The sequence below is a fragment of the Nycticebus coucang genome, chromosome 19 (assembly GCF_027406575.1).
Source record: "Nycticebus coucang isolate mNycCou1 chromosome 19, mNycCou1.pri, whole genome shotgun sequence".
NCBI lineage: Eukaryota > Metazoa > Chordata > Mammalia > Primates > Lorisidae > Nycticebus > Nycticebus coucang.
In genome coordinates, this window is record NC_069798.1 from 12,113,456 (window position 1) to 12,139,070 (window position 25,615).

A 25,615-nucleotide genomic window follows, 5' to 3' on the forward strand; every position below is an offset into this window, starting at 1 on the left:
CAATGCCGCTGGTCCGGGACCACACTTTGATTTTTCTCACAGTATACCCATATTTACATCCATTCAGCTGATTCTTATTGTCCACAGAATTAGATTCAGTCAGAGCATGTAACTACTTGCTCACAAGTCTCTAATGACTCCCTCAGAATAAAGTCCAAAAGCTCTATGATGGCCCACAAGGCCCTTCAAGACCTTCCCCACCCTGACCCTCCCTGACCTCATCTGTTGTTACTCTGTACTTTTCCACCCCCATCTCTAACTTAACTGGTCTTACTAATGCCCATGGAATATTCCAGAAGTGATATTACCATGATGGGGCCTTTGCATTGGCTGATGCCTGAAATGTTCCTTCTCTAGATATCTTCATTCTTAACTCCCTCAATTCCTTCAACTGTGTGCACCAATTATCTTTTCTTTTTTTTTTTGCAGTTTTTTTTGGCCAAGGCCGGTTTGAACCCACCACCTCTGGTATATGGGGCTGGTGCCCTACACCTTTGAGCCACAGGCGCTGCCCCTCACAAATTATCTTTTCAACATAGTCTTTCCAATGAGGCCTATTCCTTTCCTTAAAATCGCAGCATGCTTTGCCCCAACCCATTCCTAGTCTCTCTTGTGCTCTCCACTGATTCTTTTACTGCAATGCTTGTCACCTCCTAACATACTACATAATGTATTTGTGTGTTGTTATCTATTGCTTATCATTTGTATTTTCCAAACGGCAGCTATCTGTATTTTGCACAGATTGTCTAATACATCTCAGGGGCCTAGAATAGTGTTTGGCACACGGTGTGTGTAATGATCAATTGCTTACCATACTTACAGGCCTATAGCTGGCTTATTTCTCTGCACGATCTCCCACTATCTCCTTCCACACACTGTGTGCTCCAGATGCCCCAAACTGCTAACCGTTGCATGACTGCACCATGGTTTATTTTCCCTCCATGCCGTACACTCTTGCTTCCAGGTCTTTCTCCTCCTCGTTACCTATCCCTCAGTGTTCAGCATTTCCTTGTCTCCATTCTCTGGCCACCATTTATCGCACCCTTCTACTTGTGTGTACCTCGACATTGCACTTAACTTTTTTATTTCAATAGTTTGCTTTCCCATTGAATCAGTTGTGGTCTGCTCAGGAAACTTAAGGACACTCAGAGGAAAATAATTTTAGGAAGAGACTATCTTCAGAAGTGGTCAGAATTACGAAATCACTTATTAGATACAGGAGTCCACTGGGTGCTGGAGCCTTAGAGAAGGAAATTACAATCGCAGAGGCACTGCCAGAGCTGTCCTGCCAAACTGAGACCTCCCGTTGGCTGAACTCAATCAGAAGCCACAGAGCATGTGGGTCTGTGATGCAGCTCGCAGAGGTCAATCCTTGGGGCACGGAGTAGGGCAGAGAAAGGTGGAGGATAGATCTGGTGGCACACAAGAGATCACCTTGCACGAATGTTTATCTCCTACTAAACACAACGTTTCTGAGAGCGGGACCATTTCTCATTCATCCTTGTAGCCCCAGCACCTAGCACAGGATTTAACCCAGAGTAAGCACTGAATAAATCTTTGTTGGCAGCAAACTACAATGTTAGAGTAGATATTACATTTAATTTAGTATTTAGATAGAAGTCAGGAAGGCAAGTAAGCTGCTTATTATCTATCTTTGGCCATTTTTTATTCACGTTCAACAAATTTATTTTCTTTTTGTGAGATGAGGTCTTGCTCTGGAGTGCAGTTACATAATTATAGCTCATTTCAGCCTAGAACTCCTGGGCTTAAGCAATTTTCTTGCCTCACCCTCCTGAGCAATTTTTTTGCCTCGCTCTCCTGAGCTATAACTATAGGCATGCACCATCTCTGGCTAATTTTGTTTGTTTTGTTTTGCAGAGAATGGGGTCCTCACTAAGTTGCCCAGGCTGGTCTCAAACTTCTGGGTTTAAGCAGTCATCACACCTTGGCCTCTCAAAGTGTTGAAATTACAGGTATGAGCCACTGTGCCCAGCCCACAACTGTTTTGATATGTTTTTTGGTATATCTAATCGAGATGACAACATTATGACCAGGACAGAATTAACAGAAAAGTTTAATTTGGATCATCCTGTCTTGCTGCGTCCAGGCTAATAGCTCCAGAAGCCATGGAAACCTGGAAATAGAAGTATCCATATGGGGCTACCAGCACAAGATACAAAGCGTGAGAACCACAAAATATTTCAATTAGTGATGATTGCCTAGCAGTTGAACAACATCATCTCCAGTCACTGGTGCATAGTAGGCAATTAATCAAAGCTTTTGACTATCTAGAGTCAGTAAGCCAGGCAGATTTTTTGAGGCATGAAATAATCTAGATACTTTCATGAGACAGATGATGTCATTGAGTAGGGTGACCAACCGACTGGGTTTGCCTGAGACTGTCCTGATTTTATCACCGGTAATCCTCAGCCAGATAAACTCTCAGTCTCTGGGAAACAAGGACAACAGCTGGTCACCCTATGATTAGGGTCAATTTCAGAACGTAGATTTGAAGTCAGGCACCGTGGCTCACACCTATAATCCTAGTACTCTGGGAGGCCAAGGCAGGAGGATAGCTGAAGCTTGGGAGTTCAAGACCAGCCTGAGCAAGAGCAAAAGCCTGTCTCTACTAACAATAAAAACATTAGCCCAACATGATGGCAGGGGATCATAGTTCCAGCTACTCAGGAGGCTGAAGCAGGAGGATCACTTGAGTCCAGGAGTTTGACGTTGCTGTGAGTGATGTTGACTTCATGGCACTGTAGCCTGGGCAACTGAGGGAGAGTGTCTCAAAATAAAAATGTAGATTTTAATTCTTTATAATAATAGCCTCACTGAGAAGTATTATTCAAAGATGGTTAAGCCATGAAAGCTCTTTGACAGTTACCTTGAGTTTTATAAAACTTAGAACCTTCTCTACCTGGGATCTGATAACTTCACAGATGAACCAATGAAGAAGTCCTCTAAGATAGACCCTTCATTACCAGTTTTTTCTTAACTCCAAATCTTATAAAACTACTTAATGTAGTTCCTCATATACAAAATCAAAACATACTCTAGCATACTTCTAGAAATAACAAACCTGTCTTTCCACTAATTTCTTCAGCTTTCTGAACCTATTGCCAAATACCTTGTCGGCCTTCTCATCTGTGAACTTCAAGTCCCTTTTCCTCATATTCTACAAGAGAAATATACAGACACAACAATTGCACCACTGATCATTTTATTTTATTTTTTATTTTTATTTTTATTAAATCATAGCTGTGTACATTAATGTGATCGTGGGGCACCATACCTGGTTTCATAGACCGTTTGACACATTTTCATCACACTGGTTAACATAGCCTTCCTGGCATTTTCTTAGTTATTGTGCTAAGACATTTACATTCCACATTTACTAAGTTTCAAATATACCCTTGTAAGATGCATCGGAGGTGTAATCCCGCCAATCTCCCTCCCTCTGCCCACCTCCCCCCTCCCTCCCCTCCCTTTCCCCCTTCCCCCTATTCTTAGGTTGTAACTGGGTTACCGCTTTCATGTGAAAGCCATAAATTAGTTTCATAGTAGGGCTGAGTACATTGGATACTTTTTCTTCCATTCTTGAGATACTTTACTAAGAAGAATATGTTCCAGCTCCATCCATGTAAACATGAAAGAGGTAAAGTCTCCATCTTTCTTTAAGGCTGCATAATATTTCATGGTGTGCATATACCACAATTTATTAATCCATTCGTGGATCAGTGGGCACTTGGGCTTTTCCCATGACTTAGCAATTATGAATAGGGCTGCAATAAACATTCTGGTACAAATACCCACTGATCATTTTAAATCTCTGCATATATTAAGCAAGAAAATTGTTGAGAAAAATATAAGATGTTTTGCAGTGGCCAGGTGTGGTGGCTCATACCTGTAATCCTAGTACTCCGGGAGGCCGCGGCTGGTGGATCCCATGAACGCAGGACACAGGAGTTTGAGACAAGCCTAAGCAAAAGCAAGACCCCATCTCTAATAAAAATAGCTGGGGCTTGTAGCAGGCACTGTAGTCCCAGCTACTGCAAAGGCTGAGGCAGGAGGATCACTTGAATCCAATAGTTTGAGGTCGATGCTATGGAACTCTACCCAGCACAAGAGAGTGAAGCTCTGTCTCAATTAAAAAAAAAAAAAGACTTTTTACAGCACGTCTTTATCATCAAACTTTTGCCTGAACTATGGAAAGTTGATCAATAAAACTGCCTGGTTCTTCAACCAGATAAACTCCTTTTATAGCAAGAAACATGACATAGAGACTGATTTGTGTTTTCTTTATGTTAGCCAGGAAATATTTACCTAGTATATAATATTTAGAATTTCTGAGAGATTCTAGAAAAAAACTGAAGAATAGATTGTGTGAATCTTGGTAGGAAAGACTAAAGCCATTGAAGCAAATAAAAAATAAAATCCAACTACTGAGTTCGGTGACAACATGAAAGTGATAACCCACCAAACAACAGTCCCCCAGACCAACCCGTCCCCCAAATTAAGATTCATCTATCAATGTGATATTAAAGAAAATAATTTAGTTAATACTTATGATTAAAATAATTATGTATTTTATATTTATGTCAGTTATTAATATTTTTAATGATTAAAAATAAATTTTGGTGGTACAAATACATGATTAAAATAAATTATTTGACCTTTTCTTTTAAATTTTTGTTTTGGGTGTTGCTGTGTTGCCCAGGCTAGCCTTGAATGAGTGGGCTGCAGTGACCCTCCCACCTCAGCCTTTCAAGTAGCTAGGACACATGCCCCCTCACCTAGCTCATTTTAATTATTTGAAAATCAACTATTTGTAAAATTTTTAAAAAATTCCTATACATTTTAAATCACCATCACTCAAAAGAAAAAAAAAAACTACTAGTAACAAGAGCTGCCTTTTTTGAGCACCTTGCTCTGTATCAGGTACCATGTTGGACATTTTACATTTAGGCTCATTTAATCCTTCAGCCCTATGACATGAGTATCACCAACCCTGTTTTATACATAAATAAAACAAGGAATCAGAGATGTTAAGTGATTTGCCCTATATCACAAAGCTGTTAAAGGGAGAAATCCAGAATTCTATCTAATCCAAAGTTATTCTTCCTACTATAGCCCATGATTACCTTAAAAGCAAAAATGCTTAAAGAACTGTAAAAATACTATTCTGGAAACTATATTAATTTGCCACTCTCTATATAATTTCTTTATATTTTGCTAATCAAAAGTGAAGTCAATAAGAAATTTTATGTGGCATTATAATATCCAGTATTGTGCTTTTTTTGTATATGGTAGAGTATTTGAACTATTAGCACTCGCTGAATGGTACTTGCTAATCATCGTGCTTATTTTGCTAATTTGCTCATATATTTCAATTTCTGACAAAGTTGCCAAAAGCTGTTAAAAGAGAACAATGGACATATTTTTCAAGTTTAATAAATCAGAACAACATGGGCATATGCTAAAAATTAATTTGGGATCATTTACATACATGGCATTTTGAAAAAAAAGGAGGTGCTTTTTTTTAAGCATCGAAGAAGGAATGTAATCTATTTCTTGCGGGGGCATAGGAGAGGATTTCATAATTCTCACACATGGCTCTGTGGCTTTGTTTTCAAATTCTTGAAAGTGCAGAAATTCTTTTAATTTAAAGGTGAGCCCATGGAAAATCTGGACCAGCTGTAGAAAGCCATCCAAGAAGGCAGTGCCACAGCCACTTTTTCAGTTGTGACACCACCCCAGGGAGATCTGACCCTCACTCACCACTGTTCTGAATTATCAGAGAGAGGTATGTCCGTACCCACTGCCACCAGCAAGAAGACGCCATGGAATTAATTGTTTCATAGCTGAGACTGCCTAAAGGAAGTTGAGTACAAAGAGCAACTCGGCAACCTTTAGACTCAAGAGAGGCTCTGTCCAAGAAAGGAAGACTCAGAAAGTGTCTCAGTTCAGTTCACTGGATAGTAAGACTTGGGAAAACAGCCGTACCTTGTGCATATTGGAGGGACCTGGAGAAACAGATCATCGTGACTTTCTTCAAGGTCACACAAAGTTTAAGCGATTTTTACTGGCCCGCATTCCGACGTGTCCTTTTCTATGGGTTCATGTCCCATGGTAGTTCATCATTCCGTATTTATGGCATTTTTATTAGGTAACACCAGCTCATCTCTTCCTGGTAATTGTGCTGCAGCATAGTTTTAGAAATTCTCCCACGCTTGGCTGTCGGGAACTGAGGGGTTGCATCAGTGTTGAGTTTGAAAATCTTGTTTTTTGCCTGAGACAGGTAAATAGCTTTATTAGTATTTCTGTTTGCAATGTCCAGAGAAAAGTTCCAGGGAGAGAAAAACAGATAACAGCACCGTGCTGTCCAGTGGAAAGATCCGTATGTTGAAAGTAGGCTAAGCTTAGAGTAATCGGCTTAATGTAGCTGCGAATAGTGGAGACAGCTCTTCACTTCATTAACCTCCGTTAACCAGGGCCTAACAAGACTGGATAGAAGTCAGGGGGCCCATCATGGTTTCCCGAATGTTGAATTTATCAAGTTGGGCTGAGAATTCCAGGAACATTGGAATTCTCATTGTCAGAGTGATTCTTTTTTGGATTTTTTTTTTTTTTTTTTTGCCAGCGGTTCAGTAGGGGGGATGGCTTATCTCTGTGTATTTACCTTCTCCTCCTGGCTGTTTTGAAAAAGTAAAGGAATGGATTGCAATAGCCCAGGAGATTGCCTGAGTTTTGCTGGCATCCTCTAAAGCTGCCAACAGTATTTCCACTCTCCCTGGAAAGAACAGGGAGTGGCCTTGCTCCGCCCACGCCGGACAGACTGGGCTTTGGTGGAGCGGCCCTTGCTTGCCTTGAGAGCGGAGTTCTCTGGCTCCAGGAGAGGAGAAATGGGCCAGAGAGGTGAGGGGAGAAATCTCTGTGTCCTGAAGGATGTTGTCCCCCACCTGTCATTCACGAGATGTGCTAGGGTCCTGCCACCCTATAGGCACCTGTGCCACCGGTTGGAAGTCAGAGCAGATAGCTCAGGGTGTTTGCAAGCCCCAGGGTGGGAAACCCACCACGCGTTAGGGCACCGGCAGGTAGAGTGGGCGGGGCCTACGGGGAGCGCTCCGCCCGCAGGTAGCGGAGTGGGCGGGGTCTGCGGAGAATCTGCTCGCTCTGGAGTGAGCAGAGAGAGACCGTCCCACTCAGCTAAATGCAGATCTTTTGTCAGGAAGGGAGGTGGGCTTATTGTGGCAAAACATCCATTTCTTCCAAAAGAAGCCAGAAATATAGATGCATATATGAAATTCCTGACTTTTCGAGGTTGGCCACCTAACCCAATAAACAAAAACAAGCAAAAAACCCCCAAAACATTGCTGGGGCACAGGTATTATACACACCGACTTGTGCCCCCTAGATAAAACAAGAGAGGAAAACAGCAGTTGGTGCTTATGTGCCGAGTGAAAGGTACCTCTGAGCACTCGCTTCCCTGGCTCAGGTGCTGGGCTTAACGTGTGGGTTTGCGGATGGATTTCAGCCTCCACGTGCTGGCTGGCTGGGGCCTTCACATGGTGCTGCGATGGAGCTTCCAAGTGCTTCTGTATATGCCAGATTCTTCTCCCCAAAGTTATTATGGACACATAATAGTTGTATATATTTATAGGATACATGTGATGTTTTGATACAGGCTTACAATGTGAATTAATCAAAGTAGGGTAATTGGGGTGTCCCTTGTACGTGCCAGATTTTGTTCCTGGACCCCAGGTCTACAAACTCTGAAACATGGAAGAGGTGGCTAGCCAGCCGGAAGCCAATACAAATTGCAAGTCTGTTTTTGCTAAGGGGCCATAACATTTAAAAATACTTTTTCCCCTGCTGGGTCCCAAACCTTCTCCCCAGTAGTCCTGGATGGTGACTGTTGGATCACCAGGCAGGTATATTTTGGTGAATGTTTTTCTGAAATTATTGGACTCTTATGTGTGAGAAGACTACTTCCCCTTTTGGGAGTAGATTACACCTATTATTATTTTTAATATCTTCCCTTTATTGGCCTGCTATGTGCTGGACTCCTTTGTATGAATTCTTTCTAATTTTGGCAACATCCTGACAGGGTAATATTTCACAGACAAAGGCACTGAGGCTCTAGAAGTCATTTTTCCCACGACCAGCTGGGAAATGGTTGTGTGGACCTTCACTAAGAAGCTGAGGACTTTTTTACGTCTACCTGAGATGGCAAAGTCTTTGTCTTTTCTCCATAATGTCACCTATTTTCCATAATGTCACCTAATGAAGGTCTATGCTATCTGAGAACTTAATGCATGAGAGTCTCTACATGGAGCCTTCTCTCGCCCCTTTTTATGTCTTAATAAATGCAAGAACAGTTCCCTTACAGTAAAGAATACACCTGTGCAGTATATAACTTTGAAAATAGCAACATCATCAGATGCACATGTTAAGTAAATGTGGTTCCTTCAAAATGCTGGGTAGCTTTGGTGGTTATAAACTTATTCCAATGCTGCTGCTGCCAGCCACCACCTTTGTGAAGCTCCTCTTTTGAAAGTGCCTTCAAAGTCAGTTCACAAACCGCTCAAAGAATTAGGTTCATCGTTTAGGTGGCATTTTACTGTTTTAAACCACAAATGACAAATAATACTACCCAGCTTTTCCAGACATTTGACTACAAACAACTTGATGCTATTTCATAAAAGTAAGCCCAGTGTCAGTGGAGAAAGATTTGTCTCTTGAGCAAGTTCAGAAGAATGTACTAGAGATTTTCAAGTTGTCTCCAAAAGAAGAGTTCTAAAAATGTTCTGAGACCAGCAGCATTATTTGTTAAGTAACTTTTGAAGAGGATATTTATTGAACTTGATGCGTCTGACATGTTGGCTAAGTTAAAGAAAGAATTATGATAGTGGACAGTATATTGTTTGTTTTTGTTTGTTTGTTTGTTTGTTTTGATACAGAATTTCATTCTATTGCTAAAGCTGGAGTGCAATGGCATAATCACAGCTCACTGCAGCCTCCAATTCCTTTACTCAAGCTATCCTCTCACCTCAGCCTCCTAAGTAGCTAGAACTATAAGCATGCACCACTATGTCCCACTAATTTTTTCTACTTTTTTGTAGAAATGGGGGTCACACTCCTACTGAGGCTGGTATGGAATTCCTGTCATCAAGCAAACCTCTGCCTTGGCCTCCCAATCTGCTCAGTTTACAGACATGAGCCACCTGGTTCAGCCCAGTATATTGGTTTTGAACTTGGACCCTGGAACCAGACAGATGAGGTTCAGATGCTTCCTCTAGCACTCTCTAGCTATGTAACCTTGTACAAATTACTTAATTTATCCATGCATTAGTTTGCTCTTTTGTAAAATGGAGATAATAGAATATGTAGATGCTCCTAGACAGTGCATAGTATGGAGTAAGTGCTATTGAAAGTACTATTGTTTAAATCACATATATTACCACCTTGAATTATAGATCTATTAGGTGAGATACCTAATAAGGCAGACAAATTTTCTGTAAGTAGCCATTATCAACATAGTAATAAAATGTTCTTATGAAGGAAAAGTAATTTCTATGGTTGTTAACATCAAAATGAAATCCGAGACTAAAGACTCTTTATCTAAATACATTCCATTTCATTTTATATTCTTTGAAACACATACTGAAATGGAGTTCCCTGAGGGCATGGCACCGCAACATCAATGCCTAAAATACCTGTGACATTTTGACAAAATATTTATCCAACCCATGGATAAACCCTGAACCCCTAATGACAGGCACATAATCTTTATGCAGCACAGTCCATCTTTGGGCAAGTTTGGTTGTTGAAAAGTTTTCCTGATACTAAGCTGAAATCTCTTTCCCTTACTATTCTCTCTCATAGAAACCCCTGGAGCCTTATGGAACAAGTCCTATTTCTTTGGAGGTCATATTCCTCCAAAGTATTTTCTTTTCTGGAGAAACGACCTTAGTTTCTTCAAATCCTTTCTCTTCAGACATGGTTTTATATCCTCTCCCCATATTTATCTCATTCCTGTTAGCAGACCTTTATTTCCCCAACTCCTTTTCAGATATACCCAGAAGTGAGCACAAACCTCCAGATTACAGAGTCAGGTCTCCTTCCTCACTCAGTGAATAGCATTTACATGAATATGGCCTAGAAGCACATTTATTTTGATCTAATTTGAGTTTTTATTTTGACAGCACATTGTACACTTACAAAAATAGCAAAAGAAAAGAACCAGTAGTGCAGAATCTGATATCCAGTGAAGATATCCTTCAAGAATAAAAGGGGAAATGAAAACACTCTCAGAGAAAGAAAACTAAGAGAATTTGTCACTAACGTATCTATTCTAAAATAATAGTTAGGGAAGTTCCTTAAACAAAACTAAAATGATAAAAGAAGGAACTATGGGACATGAAGAAGAAAGAAATAACTTGGTAGGCAAAAATATGGGTAAATACAAAAAGCTTTCCTTCTCCTTTTGAGTTTCCTAAATTATTTGATGGCTAAAGCAAAAATTATAACATTAATCTCACTCTAAATTGATGTAGAAGATATATTTAAAGATATATTTAAGAGATCATATTATAAATGGAGTAAAGGGAGGAAAGGTTTTATATATTTCACTTGATAAAATGATGAAACGAGCATACTGTGTAAGTTATGTATACATAATGAATCACTTAGAGTACCACTAAAAACCTGCGCAAAGAACTGCACCCAAAAACAGAATAGTAAATAAAAAATAATGGTTAATAAAAATGGAATGATAGGGCCAGGTGCAGTGGCTCACGCCCGTAATCCTAGCACTCTGGGAGGCCAAGGTGGGTGCATGGCCTGAGCTCACAGGTTTGAGACCAGCTTGAGTCAGAGCAAGACCTCATCTCTAAATATAGCTGGGCATGGCAGTGCCTGTGGCTCAAAGGAGTAGGGCGCTGGCCCCATATGCCAGAGGTGGTAGGTTCAAACCCAGCCCCAGCCAAAAACTGCAAAAAAAAAAAAAAAAGAAAAGAAAAAGAAAAAGAAAAGGGCAGCACCTGTGGCTCAAGGAGTAGGGCGCTGGTCCCATATGTCGGAGGTGGTGGGTTCAAACCCAGCCCTGGCCAAAAAAAAAAAAGCTGGGCATTGTGGTGGTTGTCTGTAGTCCCAGCTACTTGGGAGACTGAGGCAAGAGAATTGCTTGAGCCCAAAGAGTATGAGGTTGCTCTGGGCTATGACACTGCAACACTCTACCAAGGGAGACAAAGTGAGACTCTGTCTCAAAAAAGGAAAAAAGTGTTCATGTAGCCAATATGAAGACAGGAAAAAGAAAAGAGAAATGAAAAATGAAGAGAGCAAAGAAAGCAAAAAATAAAATAGCCGATTTAAGCCTTTACATATAAATATTTACATTAAATACATACGGTCTAAGTTCACCAATTGAAAGACAAATCGACAGAATGGATTAAAAATATGACCTACTAATAATGTCTACAAGAAACTCACTTCAAGTATAATGATACAGACAAGTTGAAAGTAAAAGGATAGAAAAAGATGTATTGTGTAAACATCAATCAAAGGAAAGCAGAGTAGCTATATTTATATCAGAATAACATAGATGTCAGAACAATTAAAATTGCCAGGGGATAAAAGACACATTATATAATGATAAAGAAGCCAATTCACCAAGAAGAGGTAGCAATCATAAATGTGTATGCACCAAACAACAGAGCTTCACAGTGTTTGAAGGAAAAACCACTAGAACTGAAAGAAGAAACAGACAAAGCTACAATTGTAATTGAAGGCGTCAATACTTTCTTCTCAATAATGGATAGACTAATTAGAAAATCAGCAAGGTTATAAAAAAAATTCAACAACACCATCAACCAATAGAATCTACCATCTTTTATAGAATGCTCCACCCAACAGCAAAATACACTTTCTTTTCAAGAGCCCATGGGATATATAGACTAAGATAAACCACCTCCCAGCCATGTAACAAACCTCAAGAAATATGAAAGCACTGCAATTACACAGAGCATGTGGTCTAACTGCAACAGAATCAAGCTGGAAATCAAAAACAGAAAGACAAGAGGAAAGTCTAAACACTTGGAAAATAAACAACACACATCTAAATAACAGAAGAAATGAAGATCAAAGAAATGGTATGCATAGAATTTTAAAAACTATATTGAACTGAATAAAAATTTAAAAGCAACATGTCAAACTTTGTGAGACATAGATGAAGCAGTAGGGAGAGGTAAATTTACAATGTTAAGCACAGGCTGGGGCATGGCTCATACCTGTAGTCCTAGTACTCCAGGAAACCCAGGCTGGAGGATCCTTTGAGCTCAGAAGTTTGAGACCAGCTTGAGCAAGAGCAAGACCCGTATTTACTAAAAATAGAAAAAATGAATTTTATACCTCACATAAAATGTATTAATTCCTCATAAACTACAAACTATTACAACTCATCCAATAGGAAATAGATTACCTGAATAGCCTATTATATTAAGGAAATTGAGTGTGTAATTTAAAACTCCCCCTAAAAAAAATCTCCAGGCTCATACAGTTTCACTGGAAAATTCTAGAAAACTTTTAAAGAAGAATTAACACCGATTATCCATGGTCTTTTCCATAAATTACAAGTAGGAATACATCTTAATTCATTTTATGATGCTAATATTACCTTAATACCAAAACCAGACAAAAACATCATAAGAAAAGAAAACTATGGATCCAAATCCCTCATGAACATAAATATAAAAATCCTTAGCAAAATGTTAGCAAATAGAATTCAGCAATATAAAAAATGTTTTACATCATTACCAAGTGGAGTTTATTCCAGGACTGCAGGCTGTTTTAATAATGGAAAATCAATCAATGTAACCCATCATAGTAACTAAGGAAGAAAAAAAAAATCACATAATCATATCAATCCATGTAAAAATATTTAACAAAATTCAGCACCCATTCATGATAGAACTCTCAGAAAAACAGGTATAGAGGACAACTTCCTCGACTGGATAAACAAGATTTACCAAAAAATCTGCAGCTAACATTATTGTCAATGGTAAAAGACTAAATACTTCCCCTAAGATCAGCAACAACACTCTTATTCAACATAGTCTTAGAAATTCCAGCTTGTGTGATAAGGCAAGAAAAAAACTAAATAAATATAGTCTAGAAAAAAAGAGACCAAACTGTCCTTATGTGCAGATGACATGGTTGTGTACATAGACTATCCAAAAGTATCTATAAAACCTCCTAGAACTAATAAGTGAATTCCACAAGGTAGCAGAAAACAAGGTATACATGTAAAAATCAATTATACTTCTATATATGCGGTGTACAATTGCTATGTGGAATTGGTGACTGAAATTAAAATAACAATTTAGTTTGGGTCTAACACATAAAGAGCTTGGAAATTGTCACTTCTGTCCTTAAAACAAGAAGAAAACTGAACAAGCTGGAAATCAACAACTCTTCTTACATCCACCAGAGAACTGAGGTCATGGGACAAACTACTTTCCCCAAAACTAGAGAGAATGACGGGCAGAGACAGAGAATCACAGATTACTGGGAGCAGAAGCCCAGGAGGAGAAACCTGTAGCCAAAGCCAGTGTCGGTAGAAACACTTCAATTATAACTGACAATTTTTTAAACACTCAGTGTAGACTAGCTTGAAAGTTAAAAAATATCCAGGTTACCCTGTGTGGGGATGCCCTCACACTTCCCGGAGTTTTACCTTCAGGAGTCCCATCAGATTCTTGGGGTGAAGATCAAGAAAAATCCCCCTTTGAATTACTCCCAAAGCTCTTTATTCTCCTTAACAAGGCCTGACCACGGAGAAACCATTTACCAGTGCAGTGCTCAACAGATTGGGGTTTTACCAAAGCCTAACCCACCCGAGCAAATGGATATACCTAACTCCAGGATACTCTAGTGTGGGGGAAGGGAAAGGGAAATATGGAAATATTCAACTCATGCTAAGGACTGAGATCTAACCGAGGGACTGCTGAGCACTTACTCTCATACCCCCACCTTCTCACCACATGAAGAGGGCTCTTGTACAGTAAAAGGATTGCAGATAAAAGAACTGCAAGCCTCATACCCATACAACAGAGGAGATAACAAGAACACCAAAAGAAATTTAACCTCTGATGCCAAATACACAGTAAACACAAAACACAGCCTAACTCCAAGCCAGATGAATATAAAACATCAGATTAAAGGTCTGTTTATCTCAGTTACTTTTATCTGATGCATCTTATCTGGCTTTCAACAAAAAATTATAAGGCATGTTCAAAAGGCAAAAACACAGTCCAAGGAGATAAATCAAGCGTACAGAACTAAACTTGGATATCACCGAGGTTTTAGAATTATCAGGCCAGGAATTTAATAATCATGATTATGATTGATTAATATGCTGAGGGCTATAATGGAAAAAGTGAAAAAACATGAAAGAAAAGATGTATTTATAAGCAAATATGGAAACTCTAAGAAAGAATTAAAAGGAAAGTCTAGAAATAAAAAGCACTGTAACAGGCCAGGCACAGTGGCTTACACCTGTGATCCTAGCACTCTGGGAGACCGAGGTGGGTGGATTGGTTGAGCTCAGGAGTTTGAGACCAGCCTAAGCAAGAACTAGACTCTGCCTCTTCTAAAATTGAAAAATTAGCTAGGCATCGTGGTGGGCACCCGTAGTCCCAGCTACCTGGGAGGCTGAGGCAGGAGGATCACTTGAACCTTGGCATCTGAGGTTTCTGTGAGCTAGGATGACACCACAGCACTCTAGCCTAGGCAGAGCAAGACTCTGTCTCAAAAACAAGAATACAAAAATACAAAAAACAAAACAAAACAGTGCAACAGAATGAAGATGTCTTTGATGAGATCATTAACAGATGAACACAGCCAGAGGAAGAATCAATGAGCTTGAAGACATATTAATAGAAATTTCCAAAAGCTGAATGCAAAGAGAATGAATAGAGAAGGCAGAATGTGCAAGGACTGTGGAATAATTACAAAAGTTACAACGTATGTGCGAGGGAATACCAGAGCATGAAGAACAAGACAAAGGAACACAAAAAGTGGGCAAAGGACGTGAATAGATATTTCTCAAAAGAAGACACATCAATGGCCAACAGGTATATGAAAAAGTACTCGACATCACTGATCATCAGGAAAATGCAAAGCAAAACCACAATGAGATATCATTTTATCCCAGTTAGAATGGCTATTAGTAAAAAGACAAAAAAAGAGGGTGGCACCTGTGGCTCAAAGGAGTTGGGCACTGGCCCCATCTGCCGGAGGTGGCAGGTTCAAACCCAGCCAAGGCCAAAAACTGCAAAAAAAAAGAGAAATGTTGGTAGCAATATGGTGAAAAGGGACGTCTGGGATTAATACACTGGGAATGTAAATTAGGATAGCCACTACAGAAAACAGCATGGAGATTTCTCAAAACACTAAAAATAGATTCACCATTAATACACCATTCCACCACTCGGTGTTTATTTAAAGGAAAAGAAATCAGTATGTCAAAGGGATACCTGCATCCCATGTTTATTACAGCACCGTTCACAAGAGCAAAGTTACAGGATCAACCTATGTCCATCAACGGATGAAAGGATAAACAAAATGTGGTGTATGAGTATGTACACAATGGAATACTAGTCAGCCATAAAAAGAACGAAATTATGTCATTTGCAATAACATGGATGGAACTTACGTTAAGTGAAATAAGCCAGGCACAGATGGACAAAAATTACATGTTCACATTCATATGTGAGAGATGAAAAAGTTGATCTCTTTAGGGAAAGAGTTGAATGATGGATACTAGAGGTTGGGAAAGGTGTGTGGGTTGGGAGAGGGATGAAGAGAGATAGGGTAGTGGGGGCAAACATACAGTTAGATGGAAGGAATAAGTTCTAATGTCAGATAGCTGAGTAAGGTGACTATAGCTAACAACGATGTGTATTTCAAAATACCCGGAAGACTTGAAATGTTCCCAACACATAGAAATGATAAACACTTGAAGAAATGGATACATTAAAGATCCTGACTTGATCATTACACATTATATATATGTAACAAAATATCACATTTGCCCCATAAATACGCATAAATATTATGTATTGATAAAGAGTTGGCATAATACAAAAAAGGCAAAGGAACAAAAAAAAAATAGTGGAAGTAATAAGGGCTGAAAATTTTCCAAAATTAATAGCAGAAACCGTACCACAGGTCCAGGAAGTTTAGACCATACCAGACAGGATAATTACCCGTAAATCTACACATAGTTACATCATATTCGAACTGTAGAAAATCAAAGACAAAGAGAAATTCGTAAAGGGAGCCAGAGGTGTGGACACACATTACCTGTAGAGAAACAAGGATAAGAATTACATTAAACTTCTCTTCAGAAACCATGCAAGCAAGAAGAGAGAGGAATGGAATATTTTAAGTGTTGAAAGAAAAACAATATTTACAATTTTGCATCCAGCGAAATTATCCTTTAAAAGCGAAGAAGAAACAGACTTTTTCAGACAAGCAAAAGTTAGGGAATTTGTCACTAGTAAACCTGCCTTGAAAAAATGTTTTATAAGAAATTCTTCAAGAGAAAAGAAAAATTATGTATGTCAAACACTCAGATCTAGGTCAGGCAGGGTGGCTCGCATCTGTAATTCTAGCATTCTGGGACGCTCAGGTGAGAGGATCCCTTGAGTTCAGGAGTTCGAGACTAGCTTGAGCAAAAGTGAGACCCCTCTATCTCTACAAAAAATAGAAAAATTAGCTGGGCATTGTGGTGGGCAACTATAATACCAGCTTCTCTGGAGGCTGAGACAGGAGGACGGCTTGAACCCAGGAGTTTGAGGTTGCTGTGACCTAGGCTGATACCACAGCACTCTAATTTATGCAACAGAAGGAGACCTTGACTCAAAAAAAAAAAAAAGTTGAGAAAAGGAAAAGAAAAGAAACTCAGATCTATGTATCTACATAAAGAAGTGTTAGAGATGGAGTAAAGATAAAATAAAATCTCTTGTTTTTTCTTTCTTTCTTTTTTTCTAAGACAGAGTCTCACTACATTGCCCTCAGTAGAGTGCTCTAGCATCACAGCTCACAGCAACCTCAAACTCTTGGGCTTACGTCTCAGCCTCCCAAGTAGCTAGGACTACAGGTGCCCAGCACAATGCCTGGCTATTTTTTTGTTGTAGTTGTCATTGTTGTTTAGCAGGTCTGGGACAGATTAGAACCCACCAGCCCCAGTGTATATGGCCGGCACCCTAACCACTGAGTTATGGGTGCCAAGCTAAATCTCTTATTTTTTCTTAGTTTTAATTGCTCTAACACCGAGGCCCCCAAACCCTGGCCTGTTAGGAGCTGCCCCTCAATCCCCCCACCCAACACACACCATCAGTGGAAAAATTGTCTTCCATAAAACTTAGGAACTGGGGCTGCCCAGCAGGAAGTGGTGAGCAGTATGGGATCCAGGGAAGTAGCTTCACCTGTACTTACAGCTGCCCCTCATTGCTCGCATCACTGCCTGAGCTCCACCCTCCCCACCACTTCCCCCACCTCACTGACCCCCATCTGTGGAAAAACTTTCTTCCATGAAATTGGTCCCTGTCACCAAAAAAGGTTGGGGACTGATGCTCTAACAGATAACAATTTGTTCAAAACAATAGTAACAACAAGGTGTTCAGTGATTATAACCATCCTAGTGTGGGCACAACTGGCACGTGAATGGAGCTGTCCCTGCATGTGAGCCCAACAGGAAGGCTCTTAGTCCCCAAGGATGATGAATGCAGAACCTTATGTCCCTCCAGGAAATCAACCAGCCTCTTGGTGTCAAATGGTCTTCACTAGATCCCTTCTGTCCTGGCAAGAGAAGTGACTCGTCTTGATTGGACTTGACACTTATTTCAGTCATGGACTTGTGTTTCCTGCTTCCAGAACTTCAGCCAGCACCTTGTCTGAGTATTTATTCTATTGACACAAGATAAAATGTAACATGACGTTGAACCAAAGGACCCACTTTACAGGCGAGCGTGACGTATGCAGCACGTCACCAGGCATAAGACCATGAAACCCACTGATCCTGCACTGTGCTCATAGAGCTATGGAAAACCCTGTTGAACACGTCCCTGAGGGCCCAGCTTTGACATGATAGCCAGTGAGGATGGTGTGCCAGCACTCCAGGAGGCAGCATTTATCAATGACCGTTCTACGGTGGGAGATCTCATAGGTAGAACACAGGAGTCCAGAAACCCAGGGGTGGAAGTGGTTCTTACCAGAACTCCAGTCATCTGCTCTTTAATTTGTGTGCTTTCCATGCCCACAAGTTCGGACTCAGTGCATTTAGATATTTTGTCCCCAGAGTGGCAATACTCCCACCAGTGGGCACAATGAGATTCCTATTAAATTTCAAGCGGTGTCCTACCCAATCATGATGGGTTTCTCATGTTTGAGAGAGCAACAGTCAGGAAAAGAAATTACCACCTGTGATCACATGCAAAATAAGGAGAGGTGGGGCTGCTGGAAGGGCATGGGAAGAGCGTGTCTCTCTGTACCCCTTCATTCAAGTTTGAGGGTAAAGGGGATATGTGCAGCAGCTGCAGCCTGAGAAGGCATGCTGCCGGGCTTCATGTGACATTTGCAGCACATCACCGGGCATAAGGCTGAGGCTCTGGGTCATTCCACCTGGTCAGCTGCCTGTGTCAGCAGAGGTGCCAGCTCACGGGGAAGGGGAATCTAGATCGGATAATCATGGGAGTTGATGAGCACCGTTTGTGTCCTGGAGACCAGCTACGGTGGCAGAGGCTGTAGTTTGTCCCTCTAACTTTCCTTTCAGAAGTTACCCTCAGGAAGCAGGTTCATTAGGTTCCTGAATTAGGTTCTCCCAGAATTTCGTTACAAAGCTGGTGGATCTAAGAGGTGCAAGGGGTGGATTGTGGTGGAAGCTGGGGAGCACTGCCCAGATTCTGCTGCACACACCACAGTCTCCTGGCACTGCACTTTAGAACCAAAGCACTCATGCTCCCCAAGTGCTGGGAGTGTGGACACCTGGCCCTTTGTAGGTGGCTTCACCTTCTGATTGCCAAAGAGTGTCAAAGGTCATTTCCCTTTCTGGGGACAGCTCATTCCCAGTGACTGTCAGTCTGTGAAAAGTTTTAAAGGCTCAACTTCCTTGTCCCAATTTGGGACATCTTGGGGCCAGCCATCCTAGCTTCAGACCTCCCCAAGGATCAGCTGCGACTTTAGTCATAACTTGGTCATAGCTCAGCTGCTTCCTCGTTTCTTCCCTCCGCCACCCAGATGAGCTGAGAAGCACCTCAAATTAATTCCTGCACACTTGTCTGCTTCCCACAGAAACCCACCTGCCACAAGCTTGAGAGTTGGACCTATCCTTTCCTATAGCTTCTTATTTTAAATATAACAAAGATATCCTTAAGCGGGAAAAGTTCCCTTTAATATCCTCTGCTTATTTGGGGCACTAACTTTCCTAATAATTTATGAGTACAAACTTGATATTGTCATATTTTCACCCTTAATCCTATGATCTGCTTTTGATCTGTCACATAGACCACTGGAAAGCCCTTCCATGAGGTCCCTACATACCCCAGGGGGTTCTTTAATGTTTCCTGCTTCTTCACTGGGACCAGTTTTGATAGCTCCGTGCAAATTACATTGGTAGTTCTTCCCAACCTTTCTTGCTGTGTTTCTTCGCGCCAGTTTAAGCTTGGGCTAGTTGATTCTCCTCTGCATTCTTGCCCAGCTCCTTCTCCAGAGCATGAACCAAATCGAGAAGCAGAAGAATGCACCATTAAGTACATTAAAAAGTTGAGTGGATTGGGCGGTAAAGTGAGACTCTGTCTCTACAAAAAAAAATCAAGAAATATCCTGGAGCCCCTTTTCCTTGTTTGGGATGGACTTTTGCCCTTAGGGCACCCCTTTGAGACTATGATGCAGACCCCATGGTGTGTGGCCAGCCTGACCCTGGGCTTCGGCTCGGGTTCCTGGATTTCTTTTCTATCCTCTGCTGGGCCAGGAGCCAAGCCTCAGTCAAGTCCAGTTGGCTGACACTGCTTCTCCGAGTTTCTGCCAACTTTCTTTGTTTCTGGTATTTCTACTTTAATTCACATGTCAATCCTTGGGCCAAGAATGGCTAACAGGATGCCAGAAACTCTTGCTTCCCCAAATGCCCCCCTCCTCCCCTTGCCATCATGCAGATGCTTGCCCACATTGCACCTGTTCCTACTACAAGGGCACCTGAGTCCACACTAATACCTGAACCTTCTTTATATCTGCAGCGTGGCTGAGTTCCCCTGCCCTGTGCCAGCCACCTTGGTAAAATCCTCTCTCACGGCAAATGCTTACGTACCCGTCACTTCAGCTAGGACCACTGCTTTGACAAATTAGTCCCTGTTAACGGGAATTATGCCCACAGTTGTAGTTTCCATGATTACATCCACCACCCCCCAGGGATAAAATTGCTGGCAAAGCAAGTGAAAATTTGTCCAGAATTTGAGCACTTAAATATGACTTTATATGATGATTTAATTCAGGTTTTGTTGTAACCAAAATACCTGGCCTCTCTGGTAGTTTTGTTGCTCATTGTCAAAACATTAGTCAGCCTCTATCTCAGTAGATAGATTTATATTATGTTCTCACGATTACAATATTTAAATTTTCTCTAACTTCAGGTTTGTAGATATTCAAAACAGAAACTCAAAAGAGATTCAATATGTTTTTATTTCAAAGCAAGGAAAGCTTAAATTATAACAGAAAACCAGTGGTATTAGCACATACACAAGCCATAGTGAAATAGTTACTGGGATTTAAAACAGAGAATGTCGTATATGCCAGATGCTCTGACATCAATGACATAACAGAGGTGAGAAAAATCAAGTACCAAGAGCCCAGATGTTCTAAGAATTAGCAGAGAGATAATGGTTTGTAATTAAGCAGTAATAAGATGACTAAGGTTATGTTTTGGAAAACATGTTAAAATGTTAGTTGATTTTTATAATACTAAGGTATTTGTTACAATTTCCTAAACTAAGATCTTACATTAGTAAATATTTACCAAATTTAGTTAGCACAAGCTCTTAAGCAAGTTTTACTTTGCTTGGCCCAATTATAAATTTATTTTTATTCTGTAGCCCAAGTATACATATTGGCCTTGGGTAACTCCCAGTAGATAATTGGCACACAAATGATGAAAGATTTGCCTGTATGAAGCAAGAGAATAGTCTACATTGTACAATTTACCACCACCTAAGGCGAATCTAAACTTTGGAACAATATCTGTCTTGAGCTCAGTAAGTTTGTAAATGGCACACTGCTTTCCTTCAAGCAAACAGGTTATGGAGACCTGCTGGCAGATCCCACTTCATCAGGCTGGAGAAATGACTGGAATTTAAGGAATAATATATAAAGCAAAAAAAAAAAAAAAAAAAAAATTAGGGACCAAAGAAGTGACAGGGACAGCTTCTTTCTCCCAAGAAGCTGTCCTGCGTCCAGTTTAATGGCTGTCACTGCAAGACCGATGCGTGGCAAACGGTTGGGTGGACTCAAGTTTCAGGGTCCTTGGTGTAACTTTCCGGGCTCCGGGTCTGCTCTTGAGAATTAAAAGCCAAAAAACTCACGGTACGGGCATCTTTCATGTTCTGTAATTGAGTTAGAGAGTTTCAAATAAGTCTAGGCAAATGAAGGGGGTTAGAAAAGGGACAGATGGCCGTTGTCCTCGAAGTTCAGGTCTCCCAAACAGGAAGCAGGGGCACCCAGCGAGCTGCTTTCACTGCCTGACTTCAGTAAAGGTTGGTCTTCTTCATGATCCGCAGGAACTCCTCCTCATTCACCTCGCCGTCCCCGTCCCGGTCCGCCTCGTCGATCATCTCCTGCAGCTCCTCGTCCGTGAGGTTCTCGCCCAGCTCGTTGGCCACCCGCTTCAGGTTCTTGAACGAGATCTTCCCGGTTTCGTCGTCATCGAAGAGCTTGAAAGCCTTCAGGATTTCTTCTTTGGTGTCCTTCTCGGCCATCTTCTGCGTCATCACGGCCAGGAAGTCGTTGAAGCTGATCTTGCCGGTGCCCTCCTTGTCCACGTCCGAGATCATCTTCTTCAGCTCCTCCTTGCGCGGTTCGAAGCCCAGCGCCCTCATGGCCACCTTCAGCTCCTTCACGTCGATGGTCCCGCTGCCGTCCGAGTCGAAGAGGTCAAACGCTTCCCGGACCTCTTGCTTCTGCTCCTCCGTGAGTTCGGGCTTAGGACCCCCCTTTCTTTTCTGGCTGGTGGAGGCCGCGTTTGGCTTTTTAAAGCTGGACGCCATCGTCCCGCCGCGCAGTCCAGTAACGGCGCTGCCGCTGCCGCCGCCGCGCATGCGCGCGGGCGCCCCCTCTCGGAGCCCAAGGTCACGGCCACTGGCGGCCGCTCCTAGCAGCTGGCGCTGGGTCCCTGACCTTTTCCGCCAGCACACCTGCGAGATTGTATTTACCCTAAAACCCACAGTTCCCTCAGGCTATTGCCCACTTTCCACGAGGTGCTGCCTGAGCTGGCAAGACAGACCAAGCCTCGTTTGTCTTCTGTAATTCCCAGGCGCTCGCTATCCTTTCAGGCTCTTTGTTAGCAGCCATAAGGGCGGTTTTACAGGTTTTTTTTTTTAAAGGGTCTTCCTTTCCCCTTTCTTGCACTGATGAAAAAGCCCTTTTGACCTGGCGCAGTGGCTCACGCCTGTAATCCTAGCACCCTGGGAGGCCGAGATGGGTGGATTGCCCGAGTTCAGGCGTTGGAAACCAAGACTGGCCTGAGCAAGAGCTAGACCTGATCTCTACTAAAAACAGGAAAACCATGGGCGGCACCTGTTGCTCAAAGGAGTAGGGCGCTGGCTCCATATGCAGGAGGTGGTGGGTTCAAACCCAGCCCAGGCCAAAAACTGCAAAAAAAAAAAAAAAAAAAATTGGAAAACCAGTGGAGCGTTGTGGCAGGCGCCTAAAGTCCCAGCAGACCCCGGAGGCTGCGGCAAGAGGCCTTGAATCCAAGAGTTTGAGGTTGTTGTGGCTGAGGTTACCTAAGGGTATATTTAGGATAATCAAGCTTGAGTTTGATCACTTGACATTAAATGTGGGGAAAGAGAAGGAAGAGAGAATATTAAAAGTCACAGCATGTGTTCAACTTGATGTAAATGGGAAACATAATGGAAAAAGTTATGTAGAATACTTCTAGAAGTTTGCCTCCTGATACTACATTCAACAATAATAAATTTTTTTTCTGGCATGTTCTCAAATACGAAATGTGATACCCAAATGTCTGATTTACTGTTCTGTGTTTCAAATTCTACATACTCAGTGTAATTGCAATTGACTAATGGTTGTAATTTCACACACTAGGCGTTTGATTTGGAGGGAGGGAAGTTGAAATACTGCGTTCTGGTATCCTGCCGGTTTTGCTGTTGTTGTCACCTTAAACCCTAGCGGCTTGTTACTCTCACTGTGTACGGTCCTATGGGGGCTGTGCTGAATGGGACTCGCCTTGTTCTGCTAGCCCTCTTGTGGCTGCAGACACAGGAAGAGATAATACAGGGCATGCTGGGACCCAGAATTGCCTTCTGGGAACAAAGGGGTCCTCCTGTAAACCAAAGAGTAAGAGAAAAATGGAAAAGAAAGCAAAAAAGTTAACAAATAAGCCCATAAAGGAATTGCCTTTAAAATTGCTATGTATTTCTCTGAACAGTTAACAAAAGAACTTTTACTTTTTAGCCTTCTTTCTTCCCCAAATCTTAATTTATCACTGTTGGATCAGTGATAACAGATGGCACTTTGAGGAGTTTTGTTCAAGAGTTATTATTATATCCTTAGATATAATAGACAGTGCTTAACACACAGTTAAATAGATGAATACACATTCATCGGATAAACACATGACAATTAATGTTGATCCTAAAATACCTCTTGAAACATCAACATAAAACAAAGTGGTCTCCAAATAACTATGGTTTTGCCAACTGTTTTCCTCAAAGAGTGACAAGATATTGTTTACACAGCTGGACACAGGTTTTCTAAAGGCCAAAGAAACTTACCTGGGACCTCTCACCACCCAGCACTTGTTGCAGACAGTATCAGCTCACAGTAAACTTCGGCAGGCAAATGCTACAGCTGCTGGCCTTCCAATGCTGCCAGTCCTCCTGCCCTGCTTTCTTCCTGGGATCTTATCCCGATTCCATACCATATTATCTTTGTGACCTTGAGAAAGTCACTTCCAGACTTATTGGAATCATCTCCGAGGTAAGCATCATAATAAACCTTCCTAATGCGTGTTCAGTTAGAGTATACATAACAGCTCCAGGACAGTGCTCCAGTGGGGAACACTGTCCCAGTTGGGGCCATATAGGTCTGGGTAATTGTGAGTTGCATCTGATTTTTTCCCAGACATTATACGTTTTTTTCTGGCATCCACCCCTCTTCCCAAATTCAAGCCAAGCTATGCTATGTTGGGAAAAGCTGAAGGATAGACGCTTCCTTATATAGAGCTACATTTGGGCCAAGCTGAGCTCAAAGCAAAACCATTGTCAGAGTTTCCAGATGTGTGCGATCAACAGTCACAACACAGGGCCACCAAGAGCTCCCTTTGTAGAAACAGTGCCCTCAGTCAGAGTCAGCTCTTGGTGGGAAGTTACTGTATGTTAATAATCCAAACCCTGCCTGGGAGGAAACTTACATTTATTGCATGCCTAGCATATCGGGCTTGGTGCTCACATTTGTTGTCTTGTCTATTCCTTGAAATACTTTCCCATTTTGTGGATGAAAAAAATGAGGCAAAGACGAGATCGGTAACACTTATCTGATTGTACACAGCCAATAGATGGTGACTTGGGCATTTAAACCATGGCCGTTTTAAGTCCAGTGTTGAGGCTTTGTGCATCACTGCACCATGCTGCTTCTCCAAAAGTTGAGGTTATTACAAAAACATAGTATCACTGGGAAGATATGCTACTAATTTTCTTCCCTACTCCTGATAATCATTAAGCTTCTTACCTAGAGAGATTTAATTTGCCCCATTCTGGGACAAGTCTCTGAGAGAAAGTGCTATATGCTTGATATTGACATTTGTTCTTCCATTCTGCTTCACTCCATTCCCTGCTTTCAACTCCAGGTACAAGCTAGCAGGAGGCCATCTGGCAAAAAGCCCTTGGTTGGTCTTAGCGAGAGTCTGTGCAAGGCATGTGAAAATCCCATAATTACTAAAGGTCATTTTTCAAATTCTGGTAAGACTGACATAAAGTAAATGAGATAGCCTGGAAAATCAGTGAATATGAGTGGATTTCGTTTGTTTTGGGGTTCTTTTGGCATGCAAAATTTTTGTGCCACAATGTCCTAGGTAATATGCAAAATCCATTGTTGGTTATTATCTGAGCAGGGTTATTATCTGAGAGAAGTAGAGGAGAGGGTTGTTTAAGTCTGGTCATGGAGACTTAACAGCAGGAATGGGAGAAAAAAAGAAATATTGGAATTCCACAGCAGGATCTTGAGTCAGTTGAGACCAAGAGAAAGCACCCACCAATTTGCTTATGCTGATTATGTGGTTTTCCATTTGGCTTGCATGGCATGAAAAAGGTGAGGTTCAGAAGGCTTT

The 25,615-nt window shown here is 41.4% G+C and overlaps 1 protein-coding gene across 1 annotated transcript; it reads right to left on the bottom strand.

The window, feature by feature from the left end:
- Positions 1-21,537: 21,537 nt before the first annotated feature.
- Positions 21,538-22,317, bottom strand: CETN1 (centrin 1). Its single transcript, XM_053571717.1, has one exon. The coding sequence runs from the start codon at positions 22,314-22,316 to the stop codon at positions 21,798-21,800; it is 519 nt and encodes a 172-aa protein (XP_053427692.1). The 5' UTR covers position 22,317; the 3' UTR covers positions 21,538-21,797.
- Positions 22,318-25,615: the final 3,298 nt, after the last annotated feature.

What these genes read in the sequence shown, in the direction of transcription:
- CETN1 (XM_053571717.1), bottom strand. Translation starts at nt 22,316, where the DNA reads ATGGCGTCCAGCTTTAAAAAGCCAAACGCGGCCTCCACCAGCCAGAAA.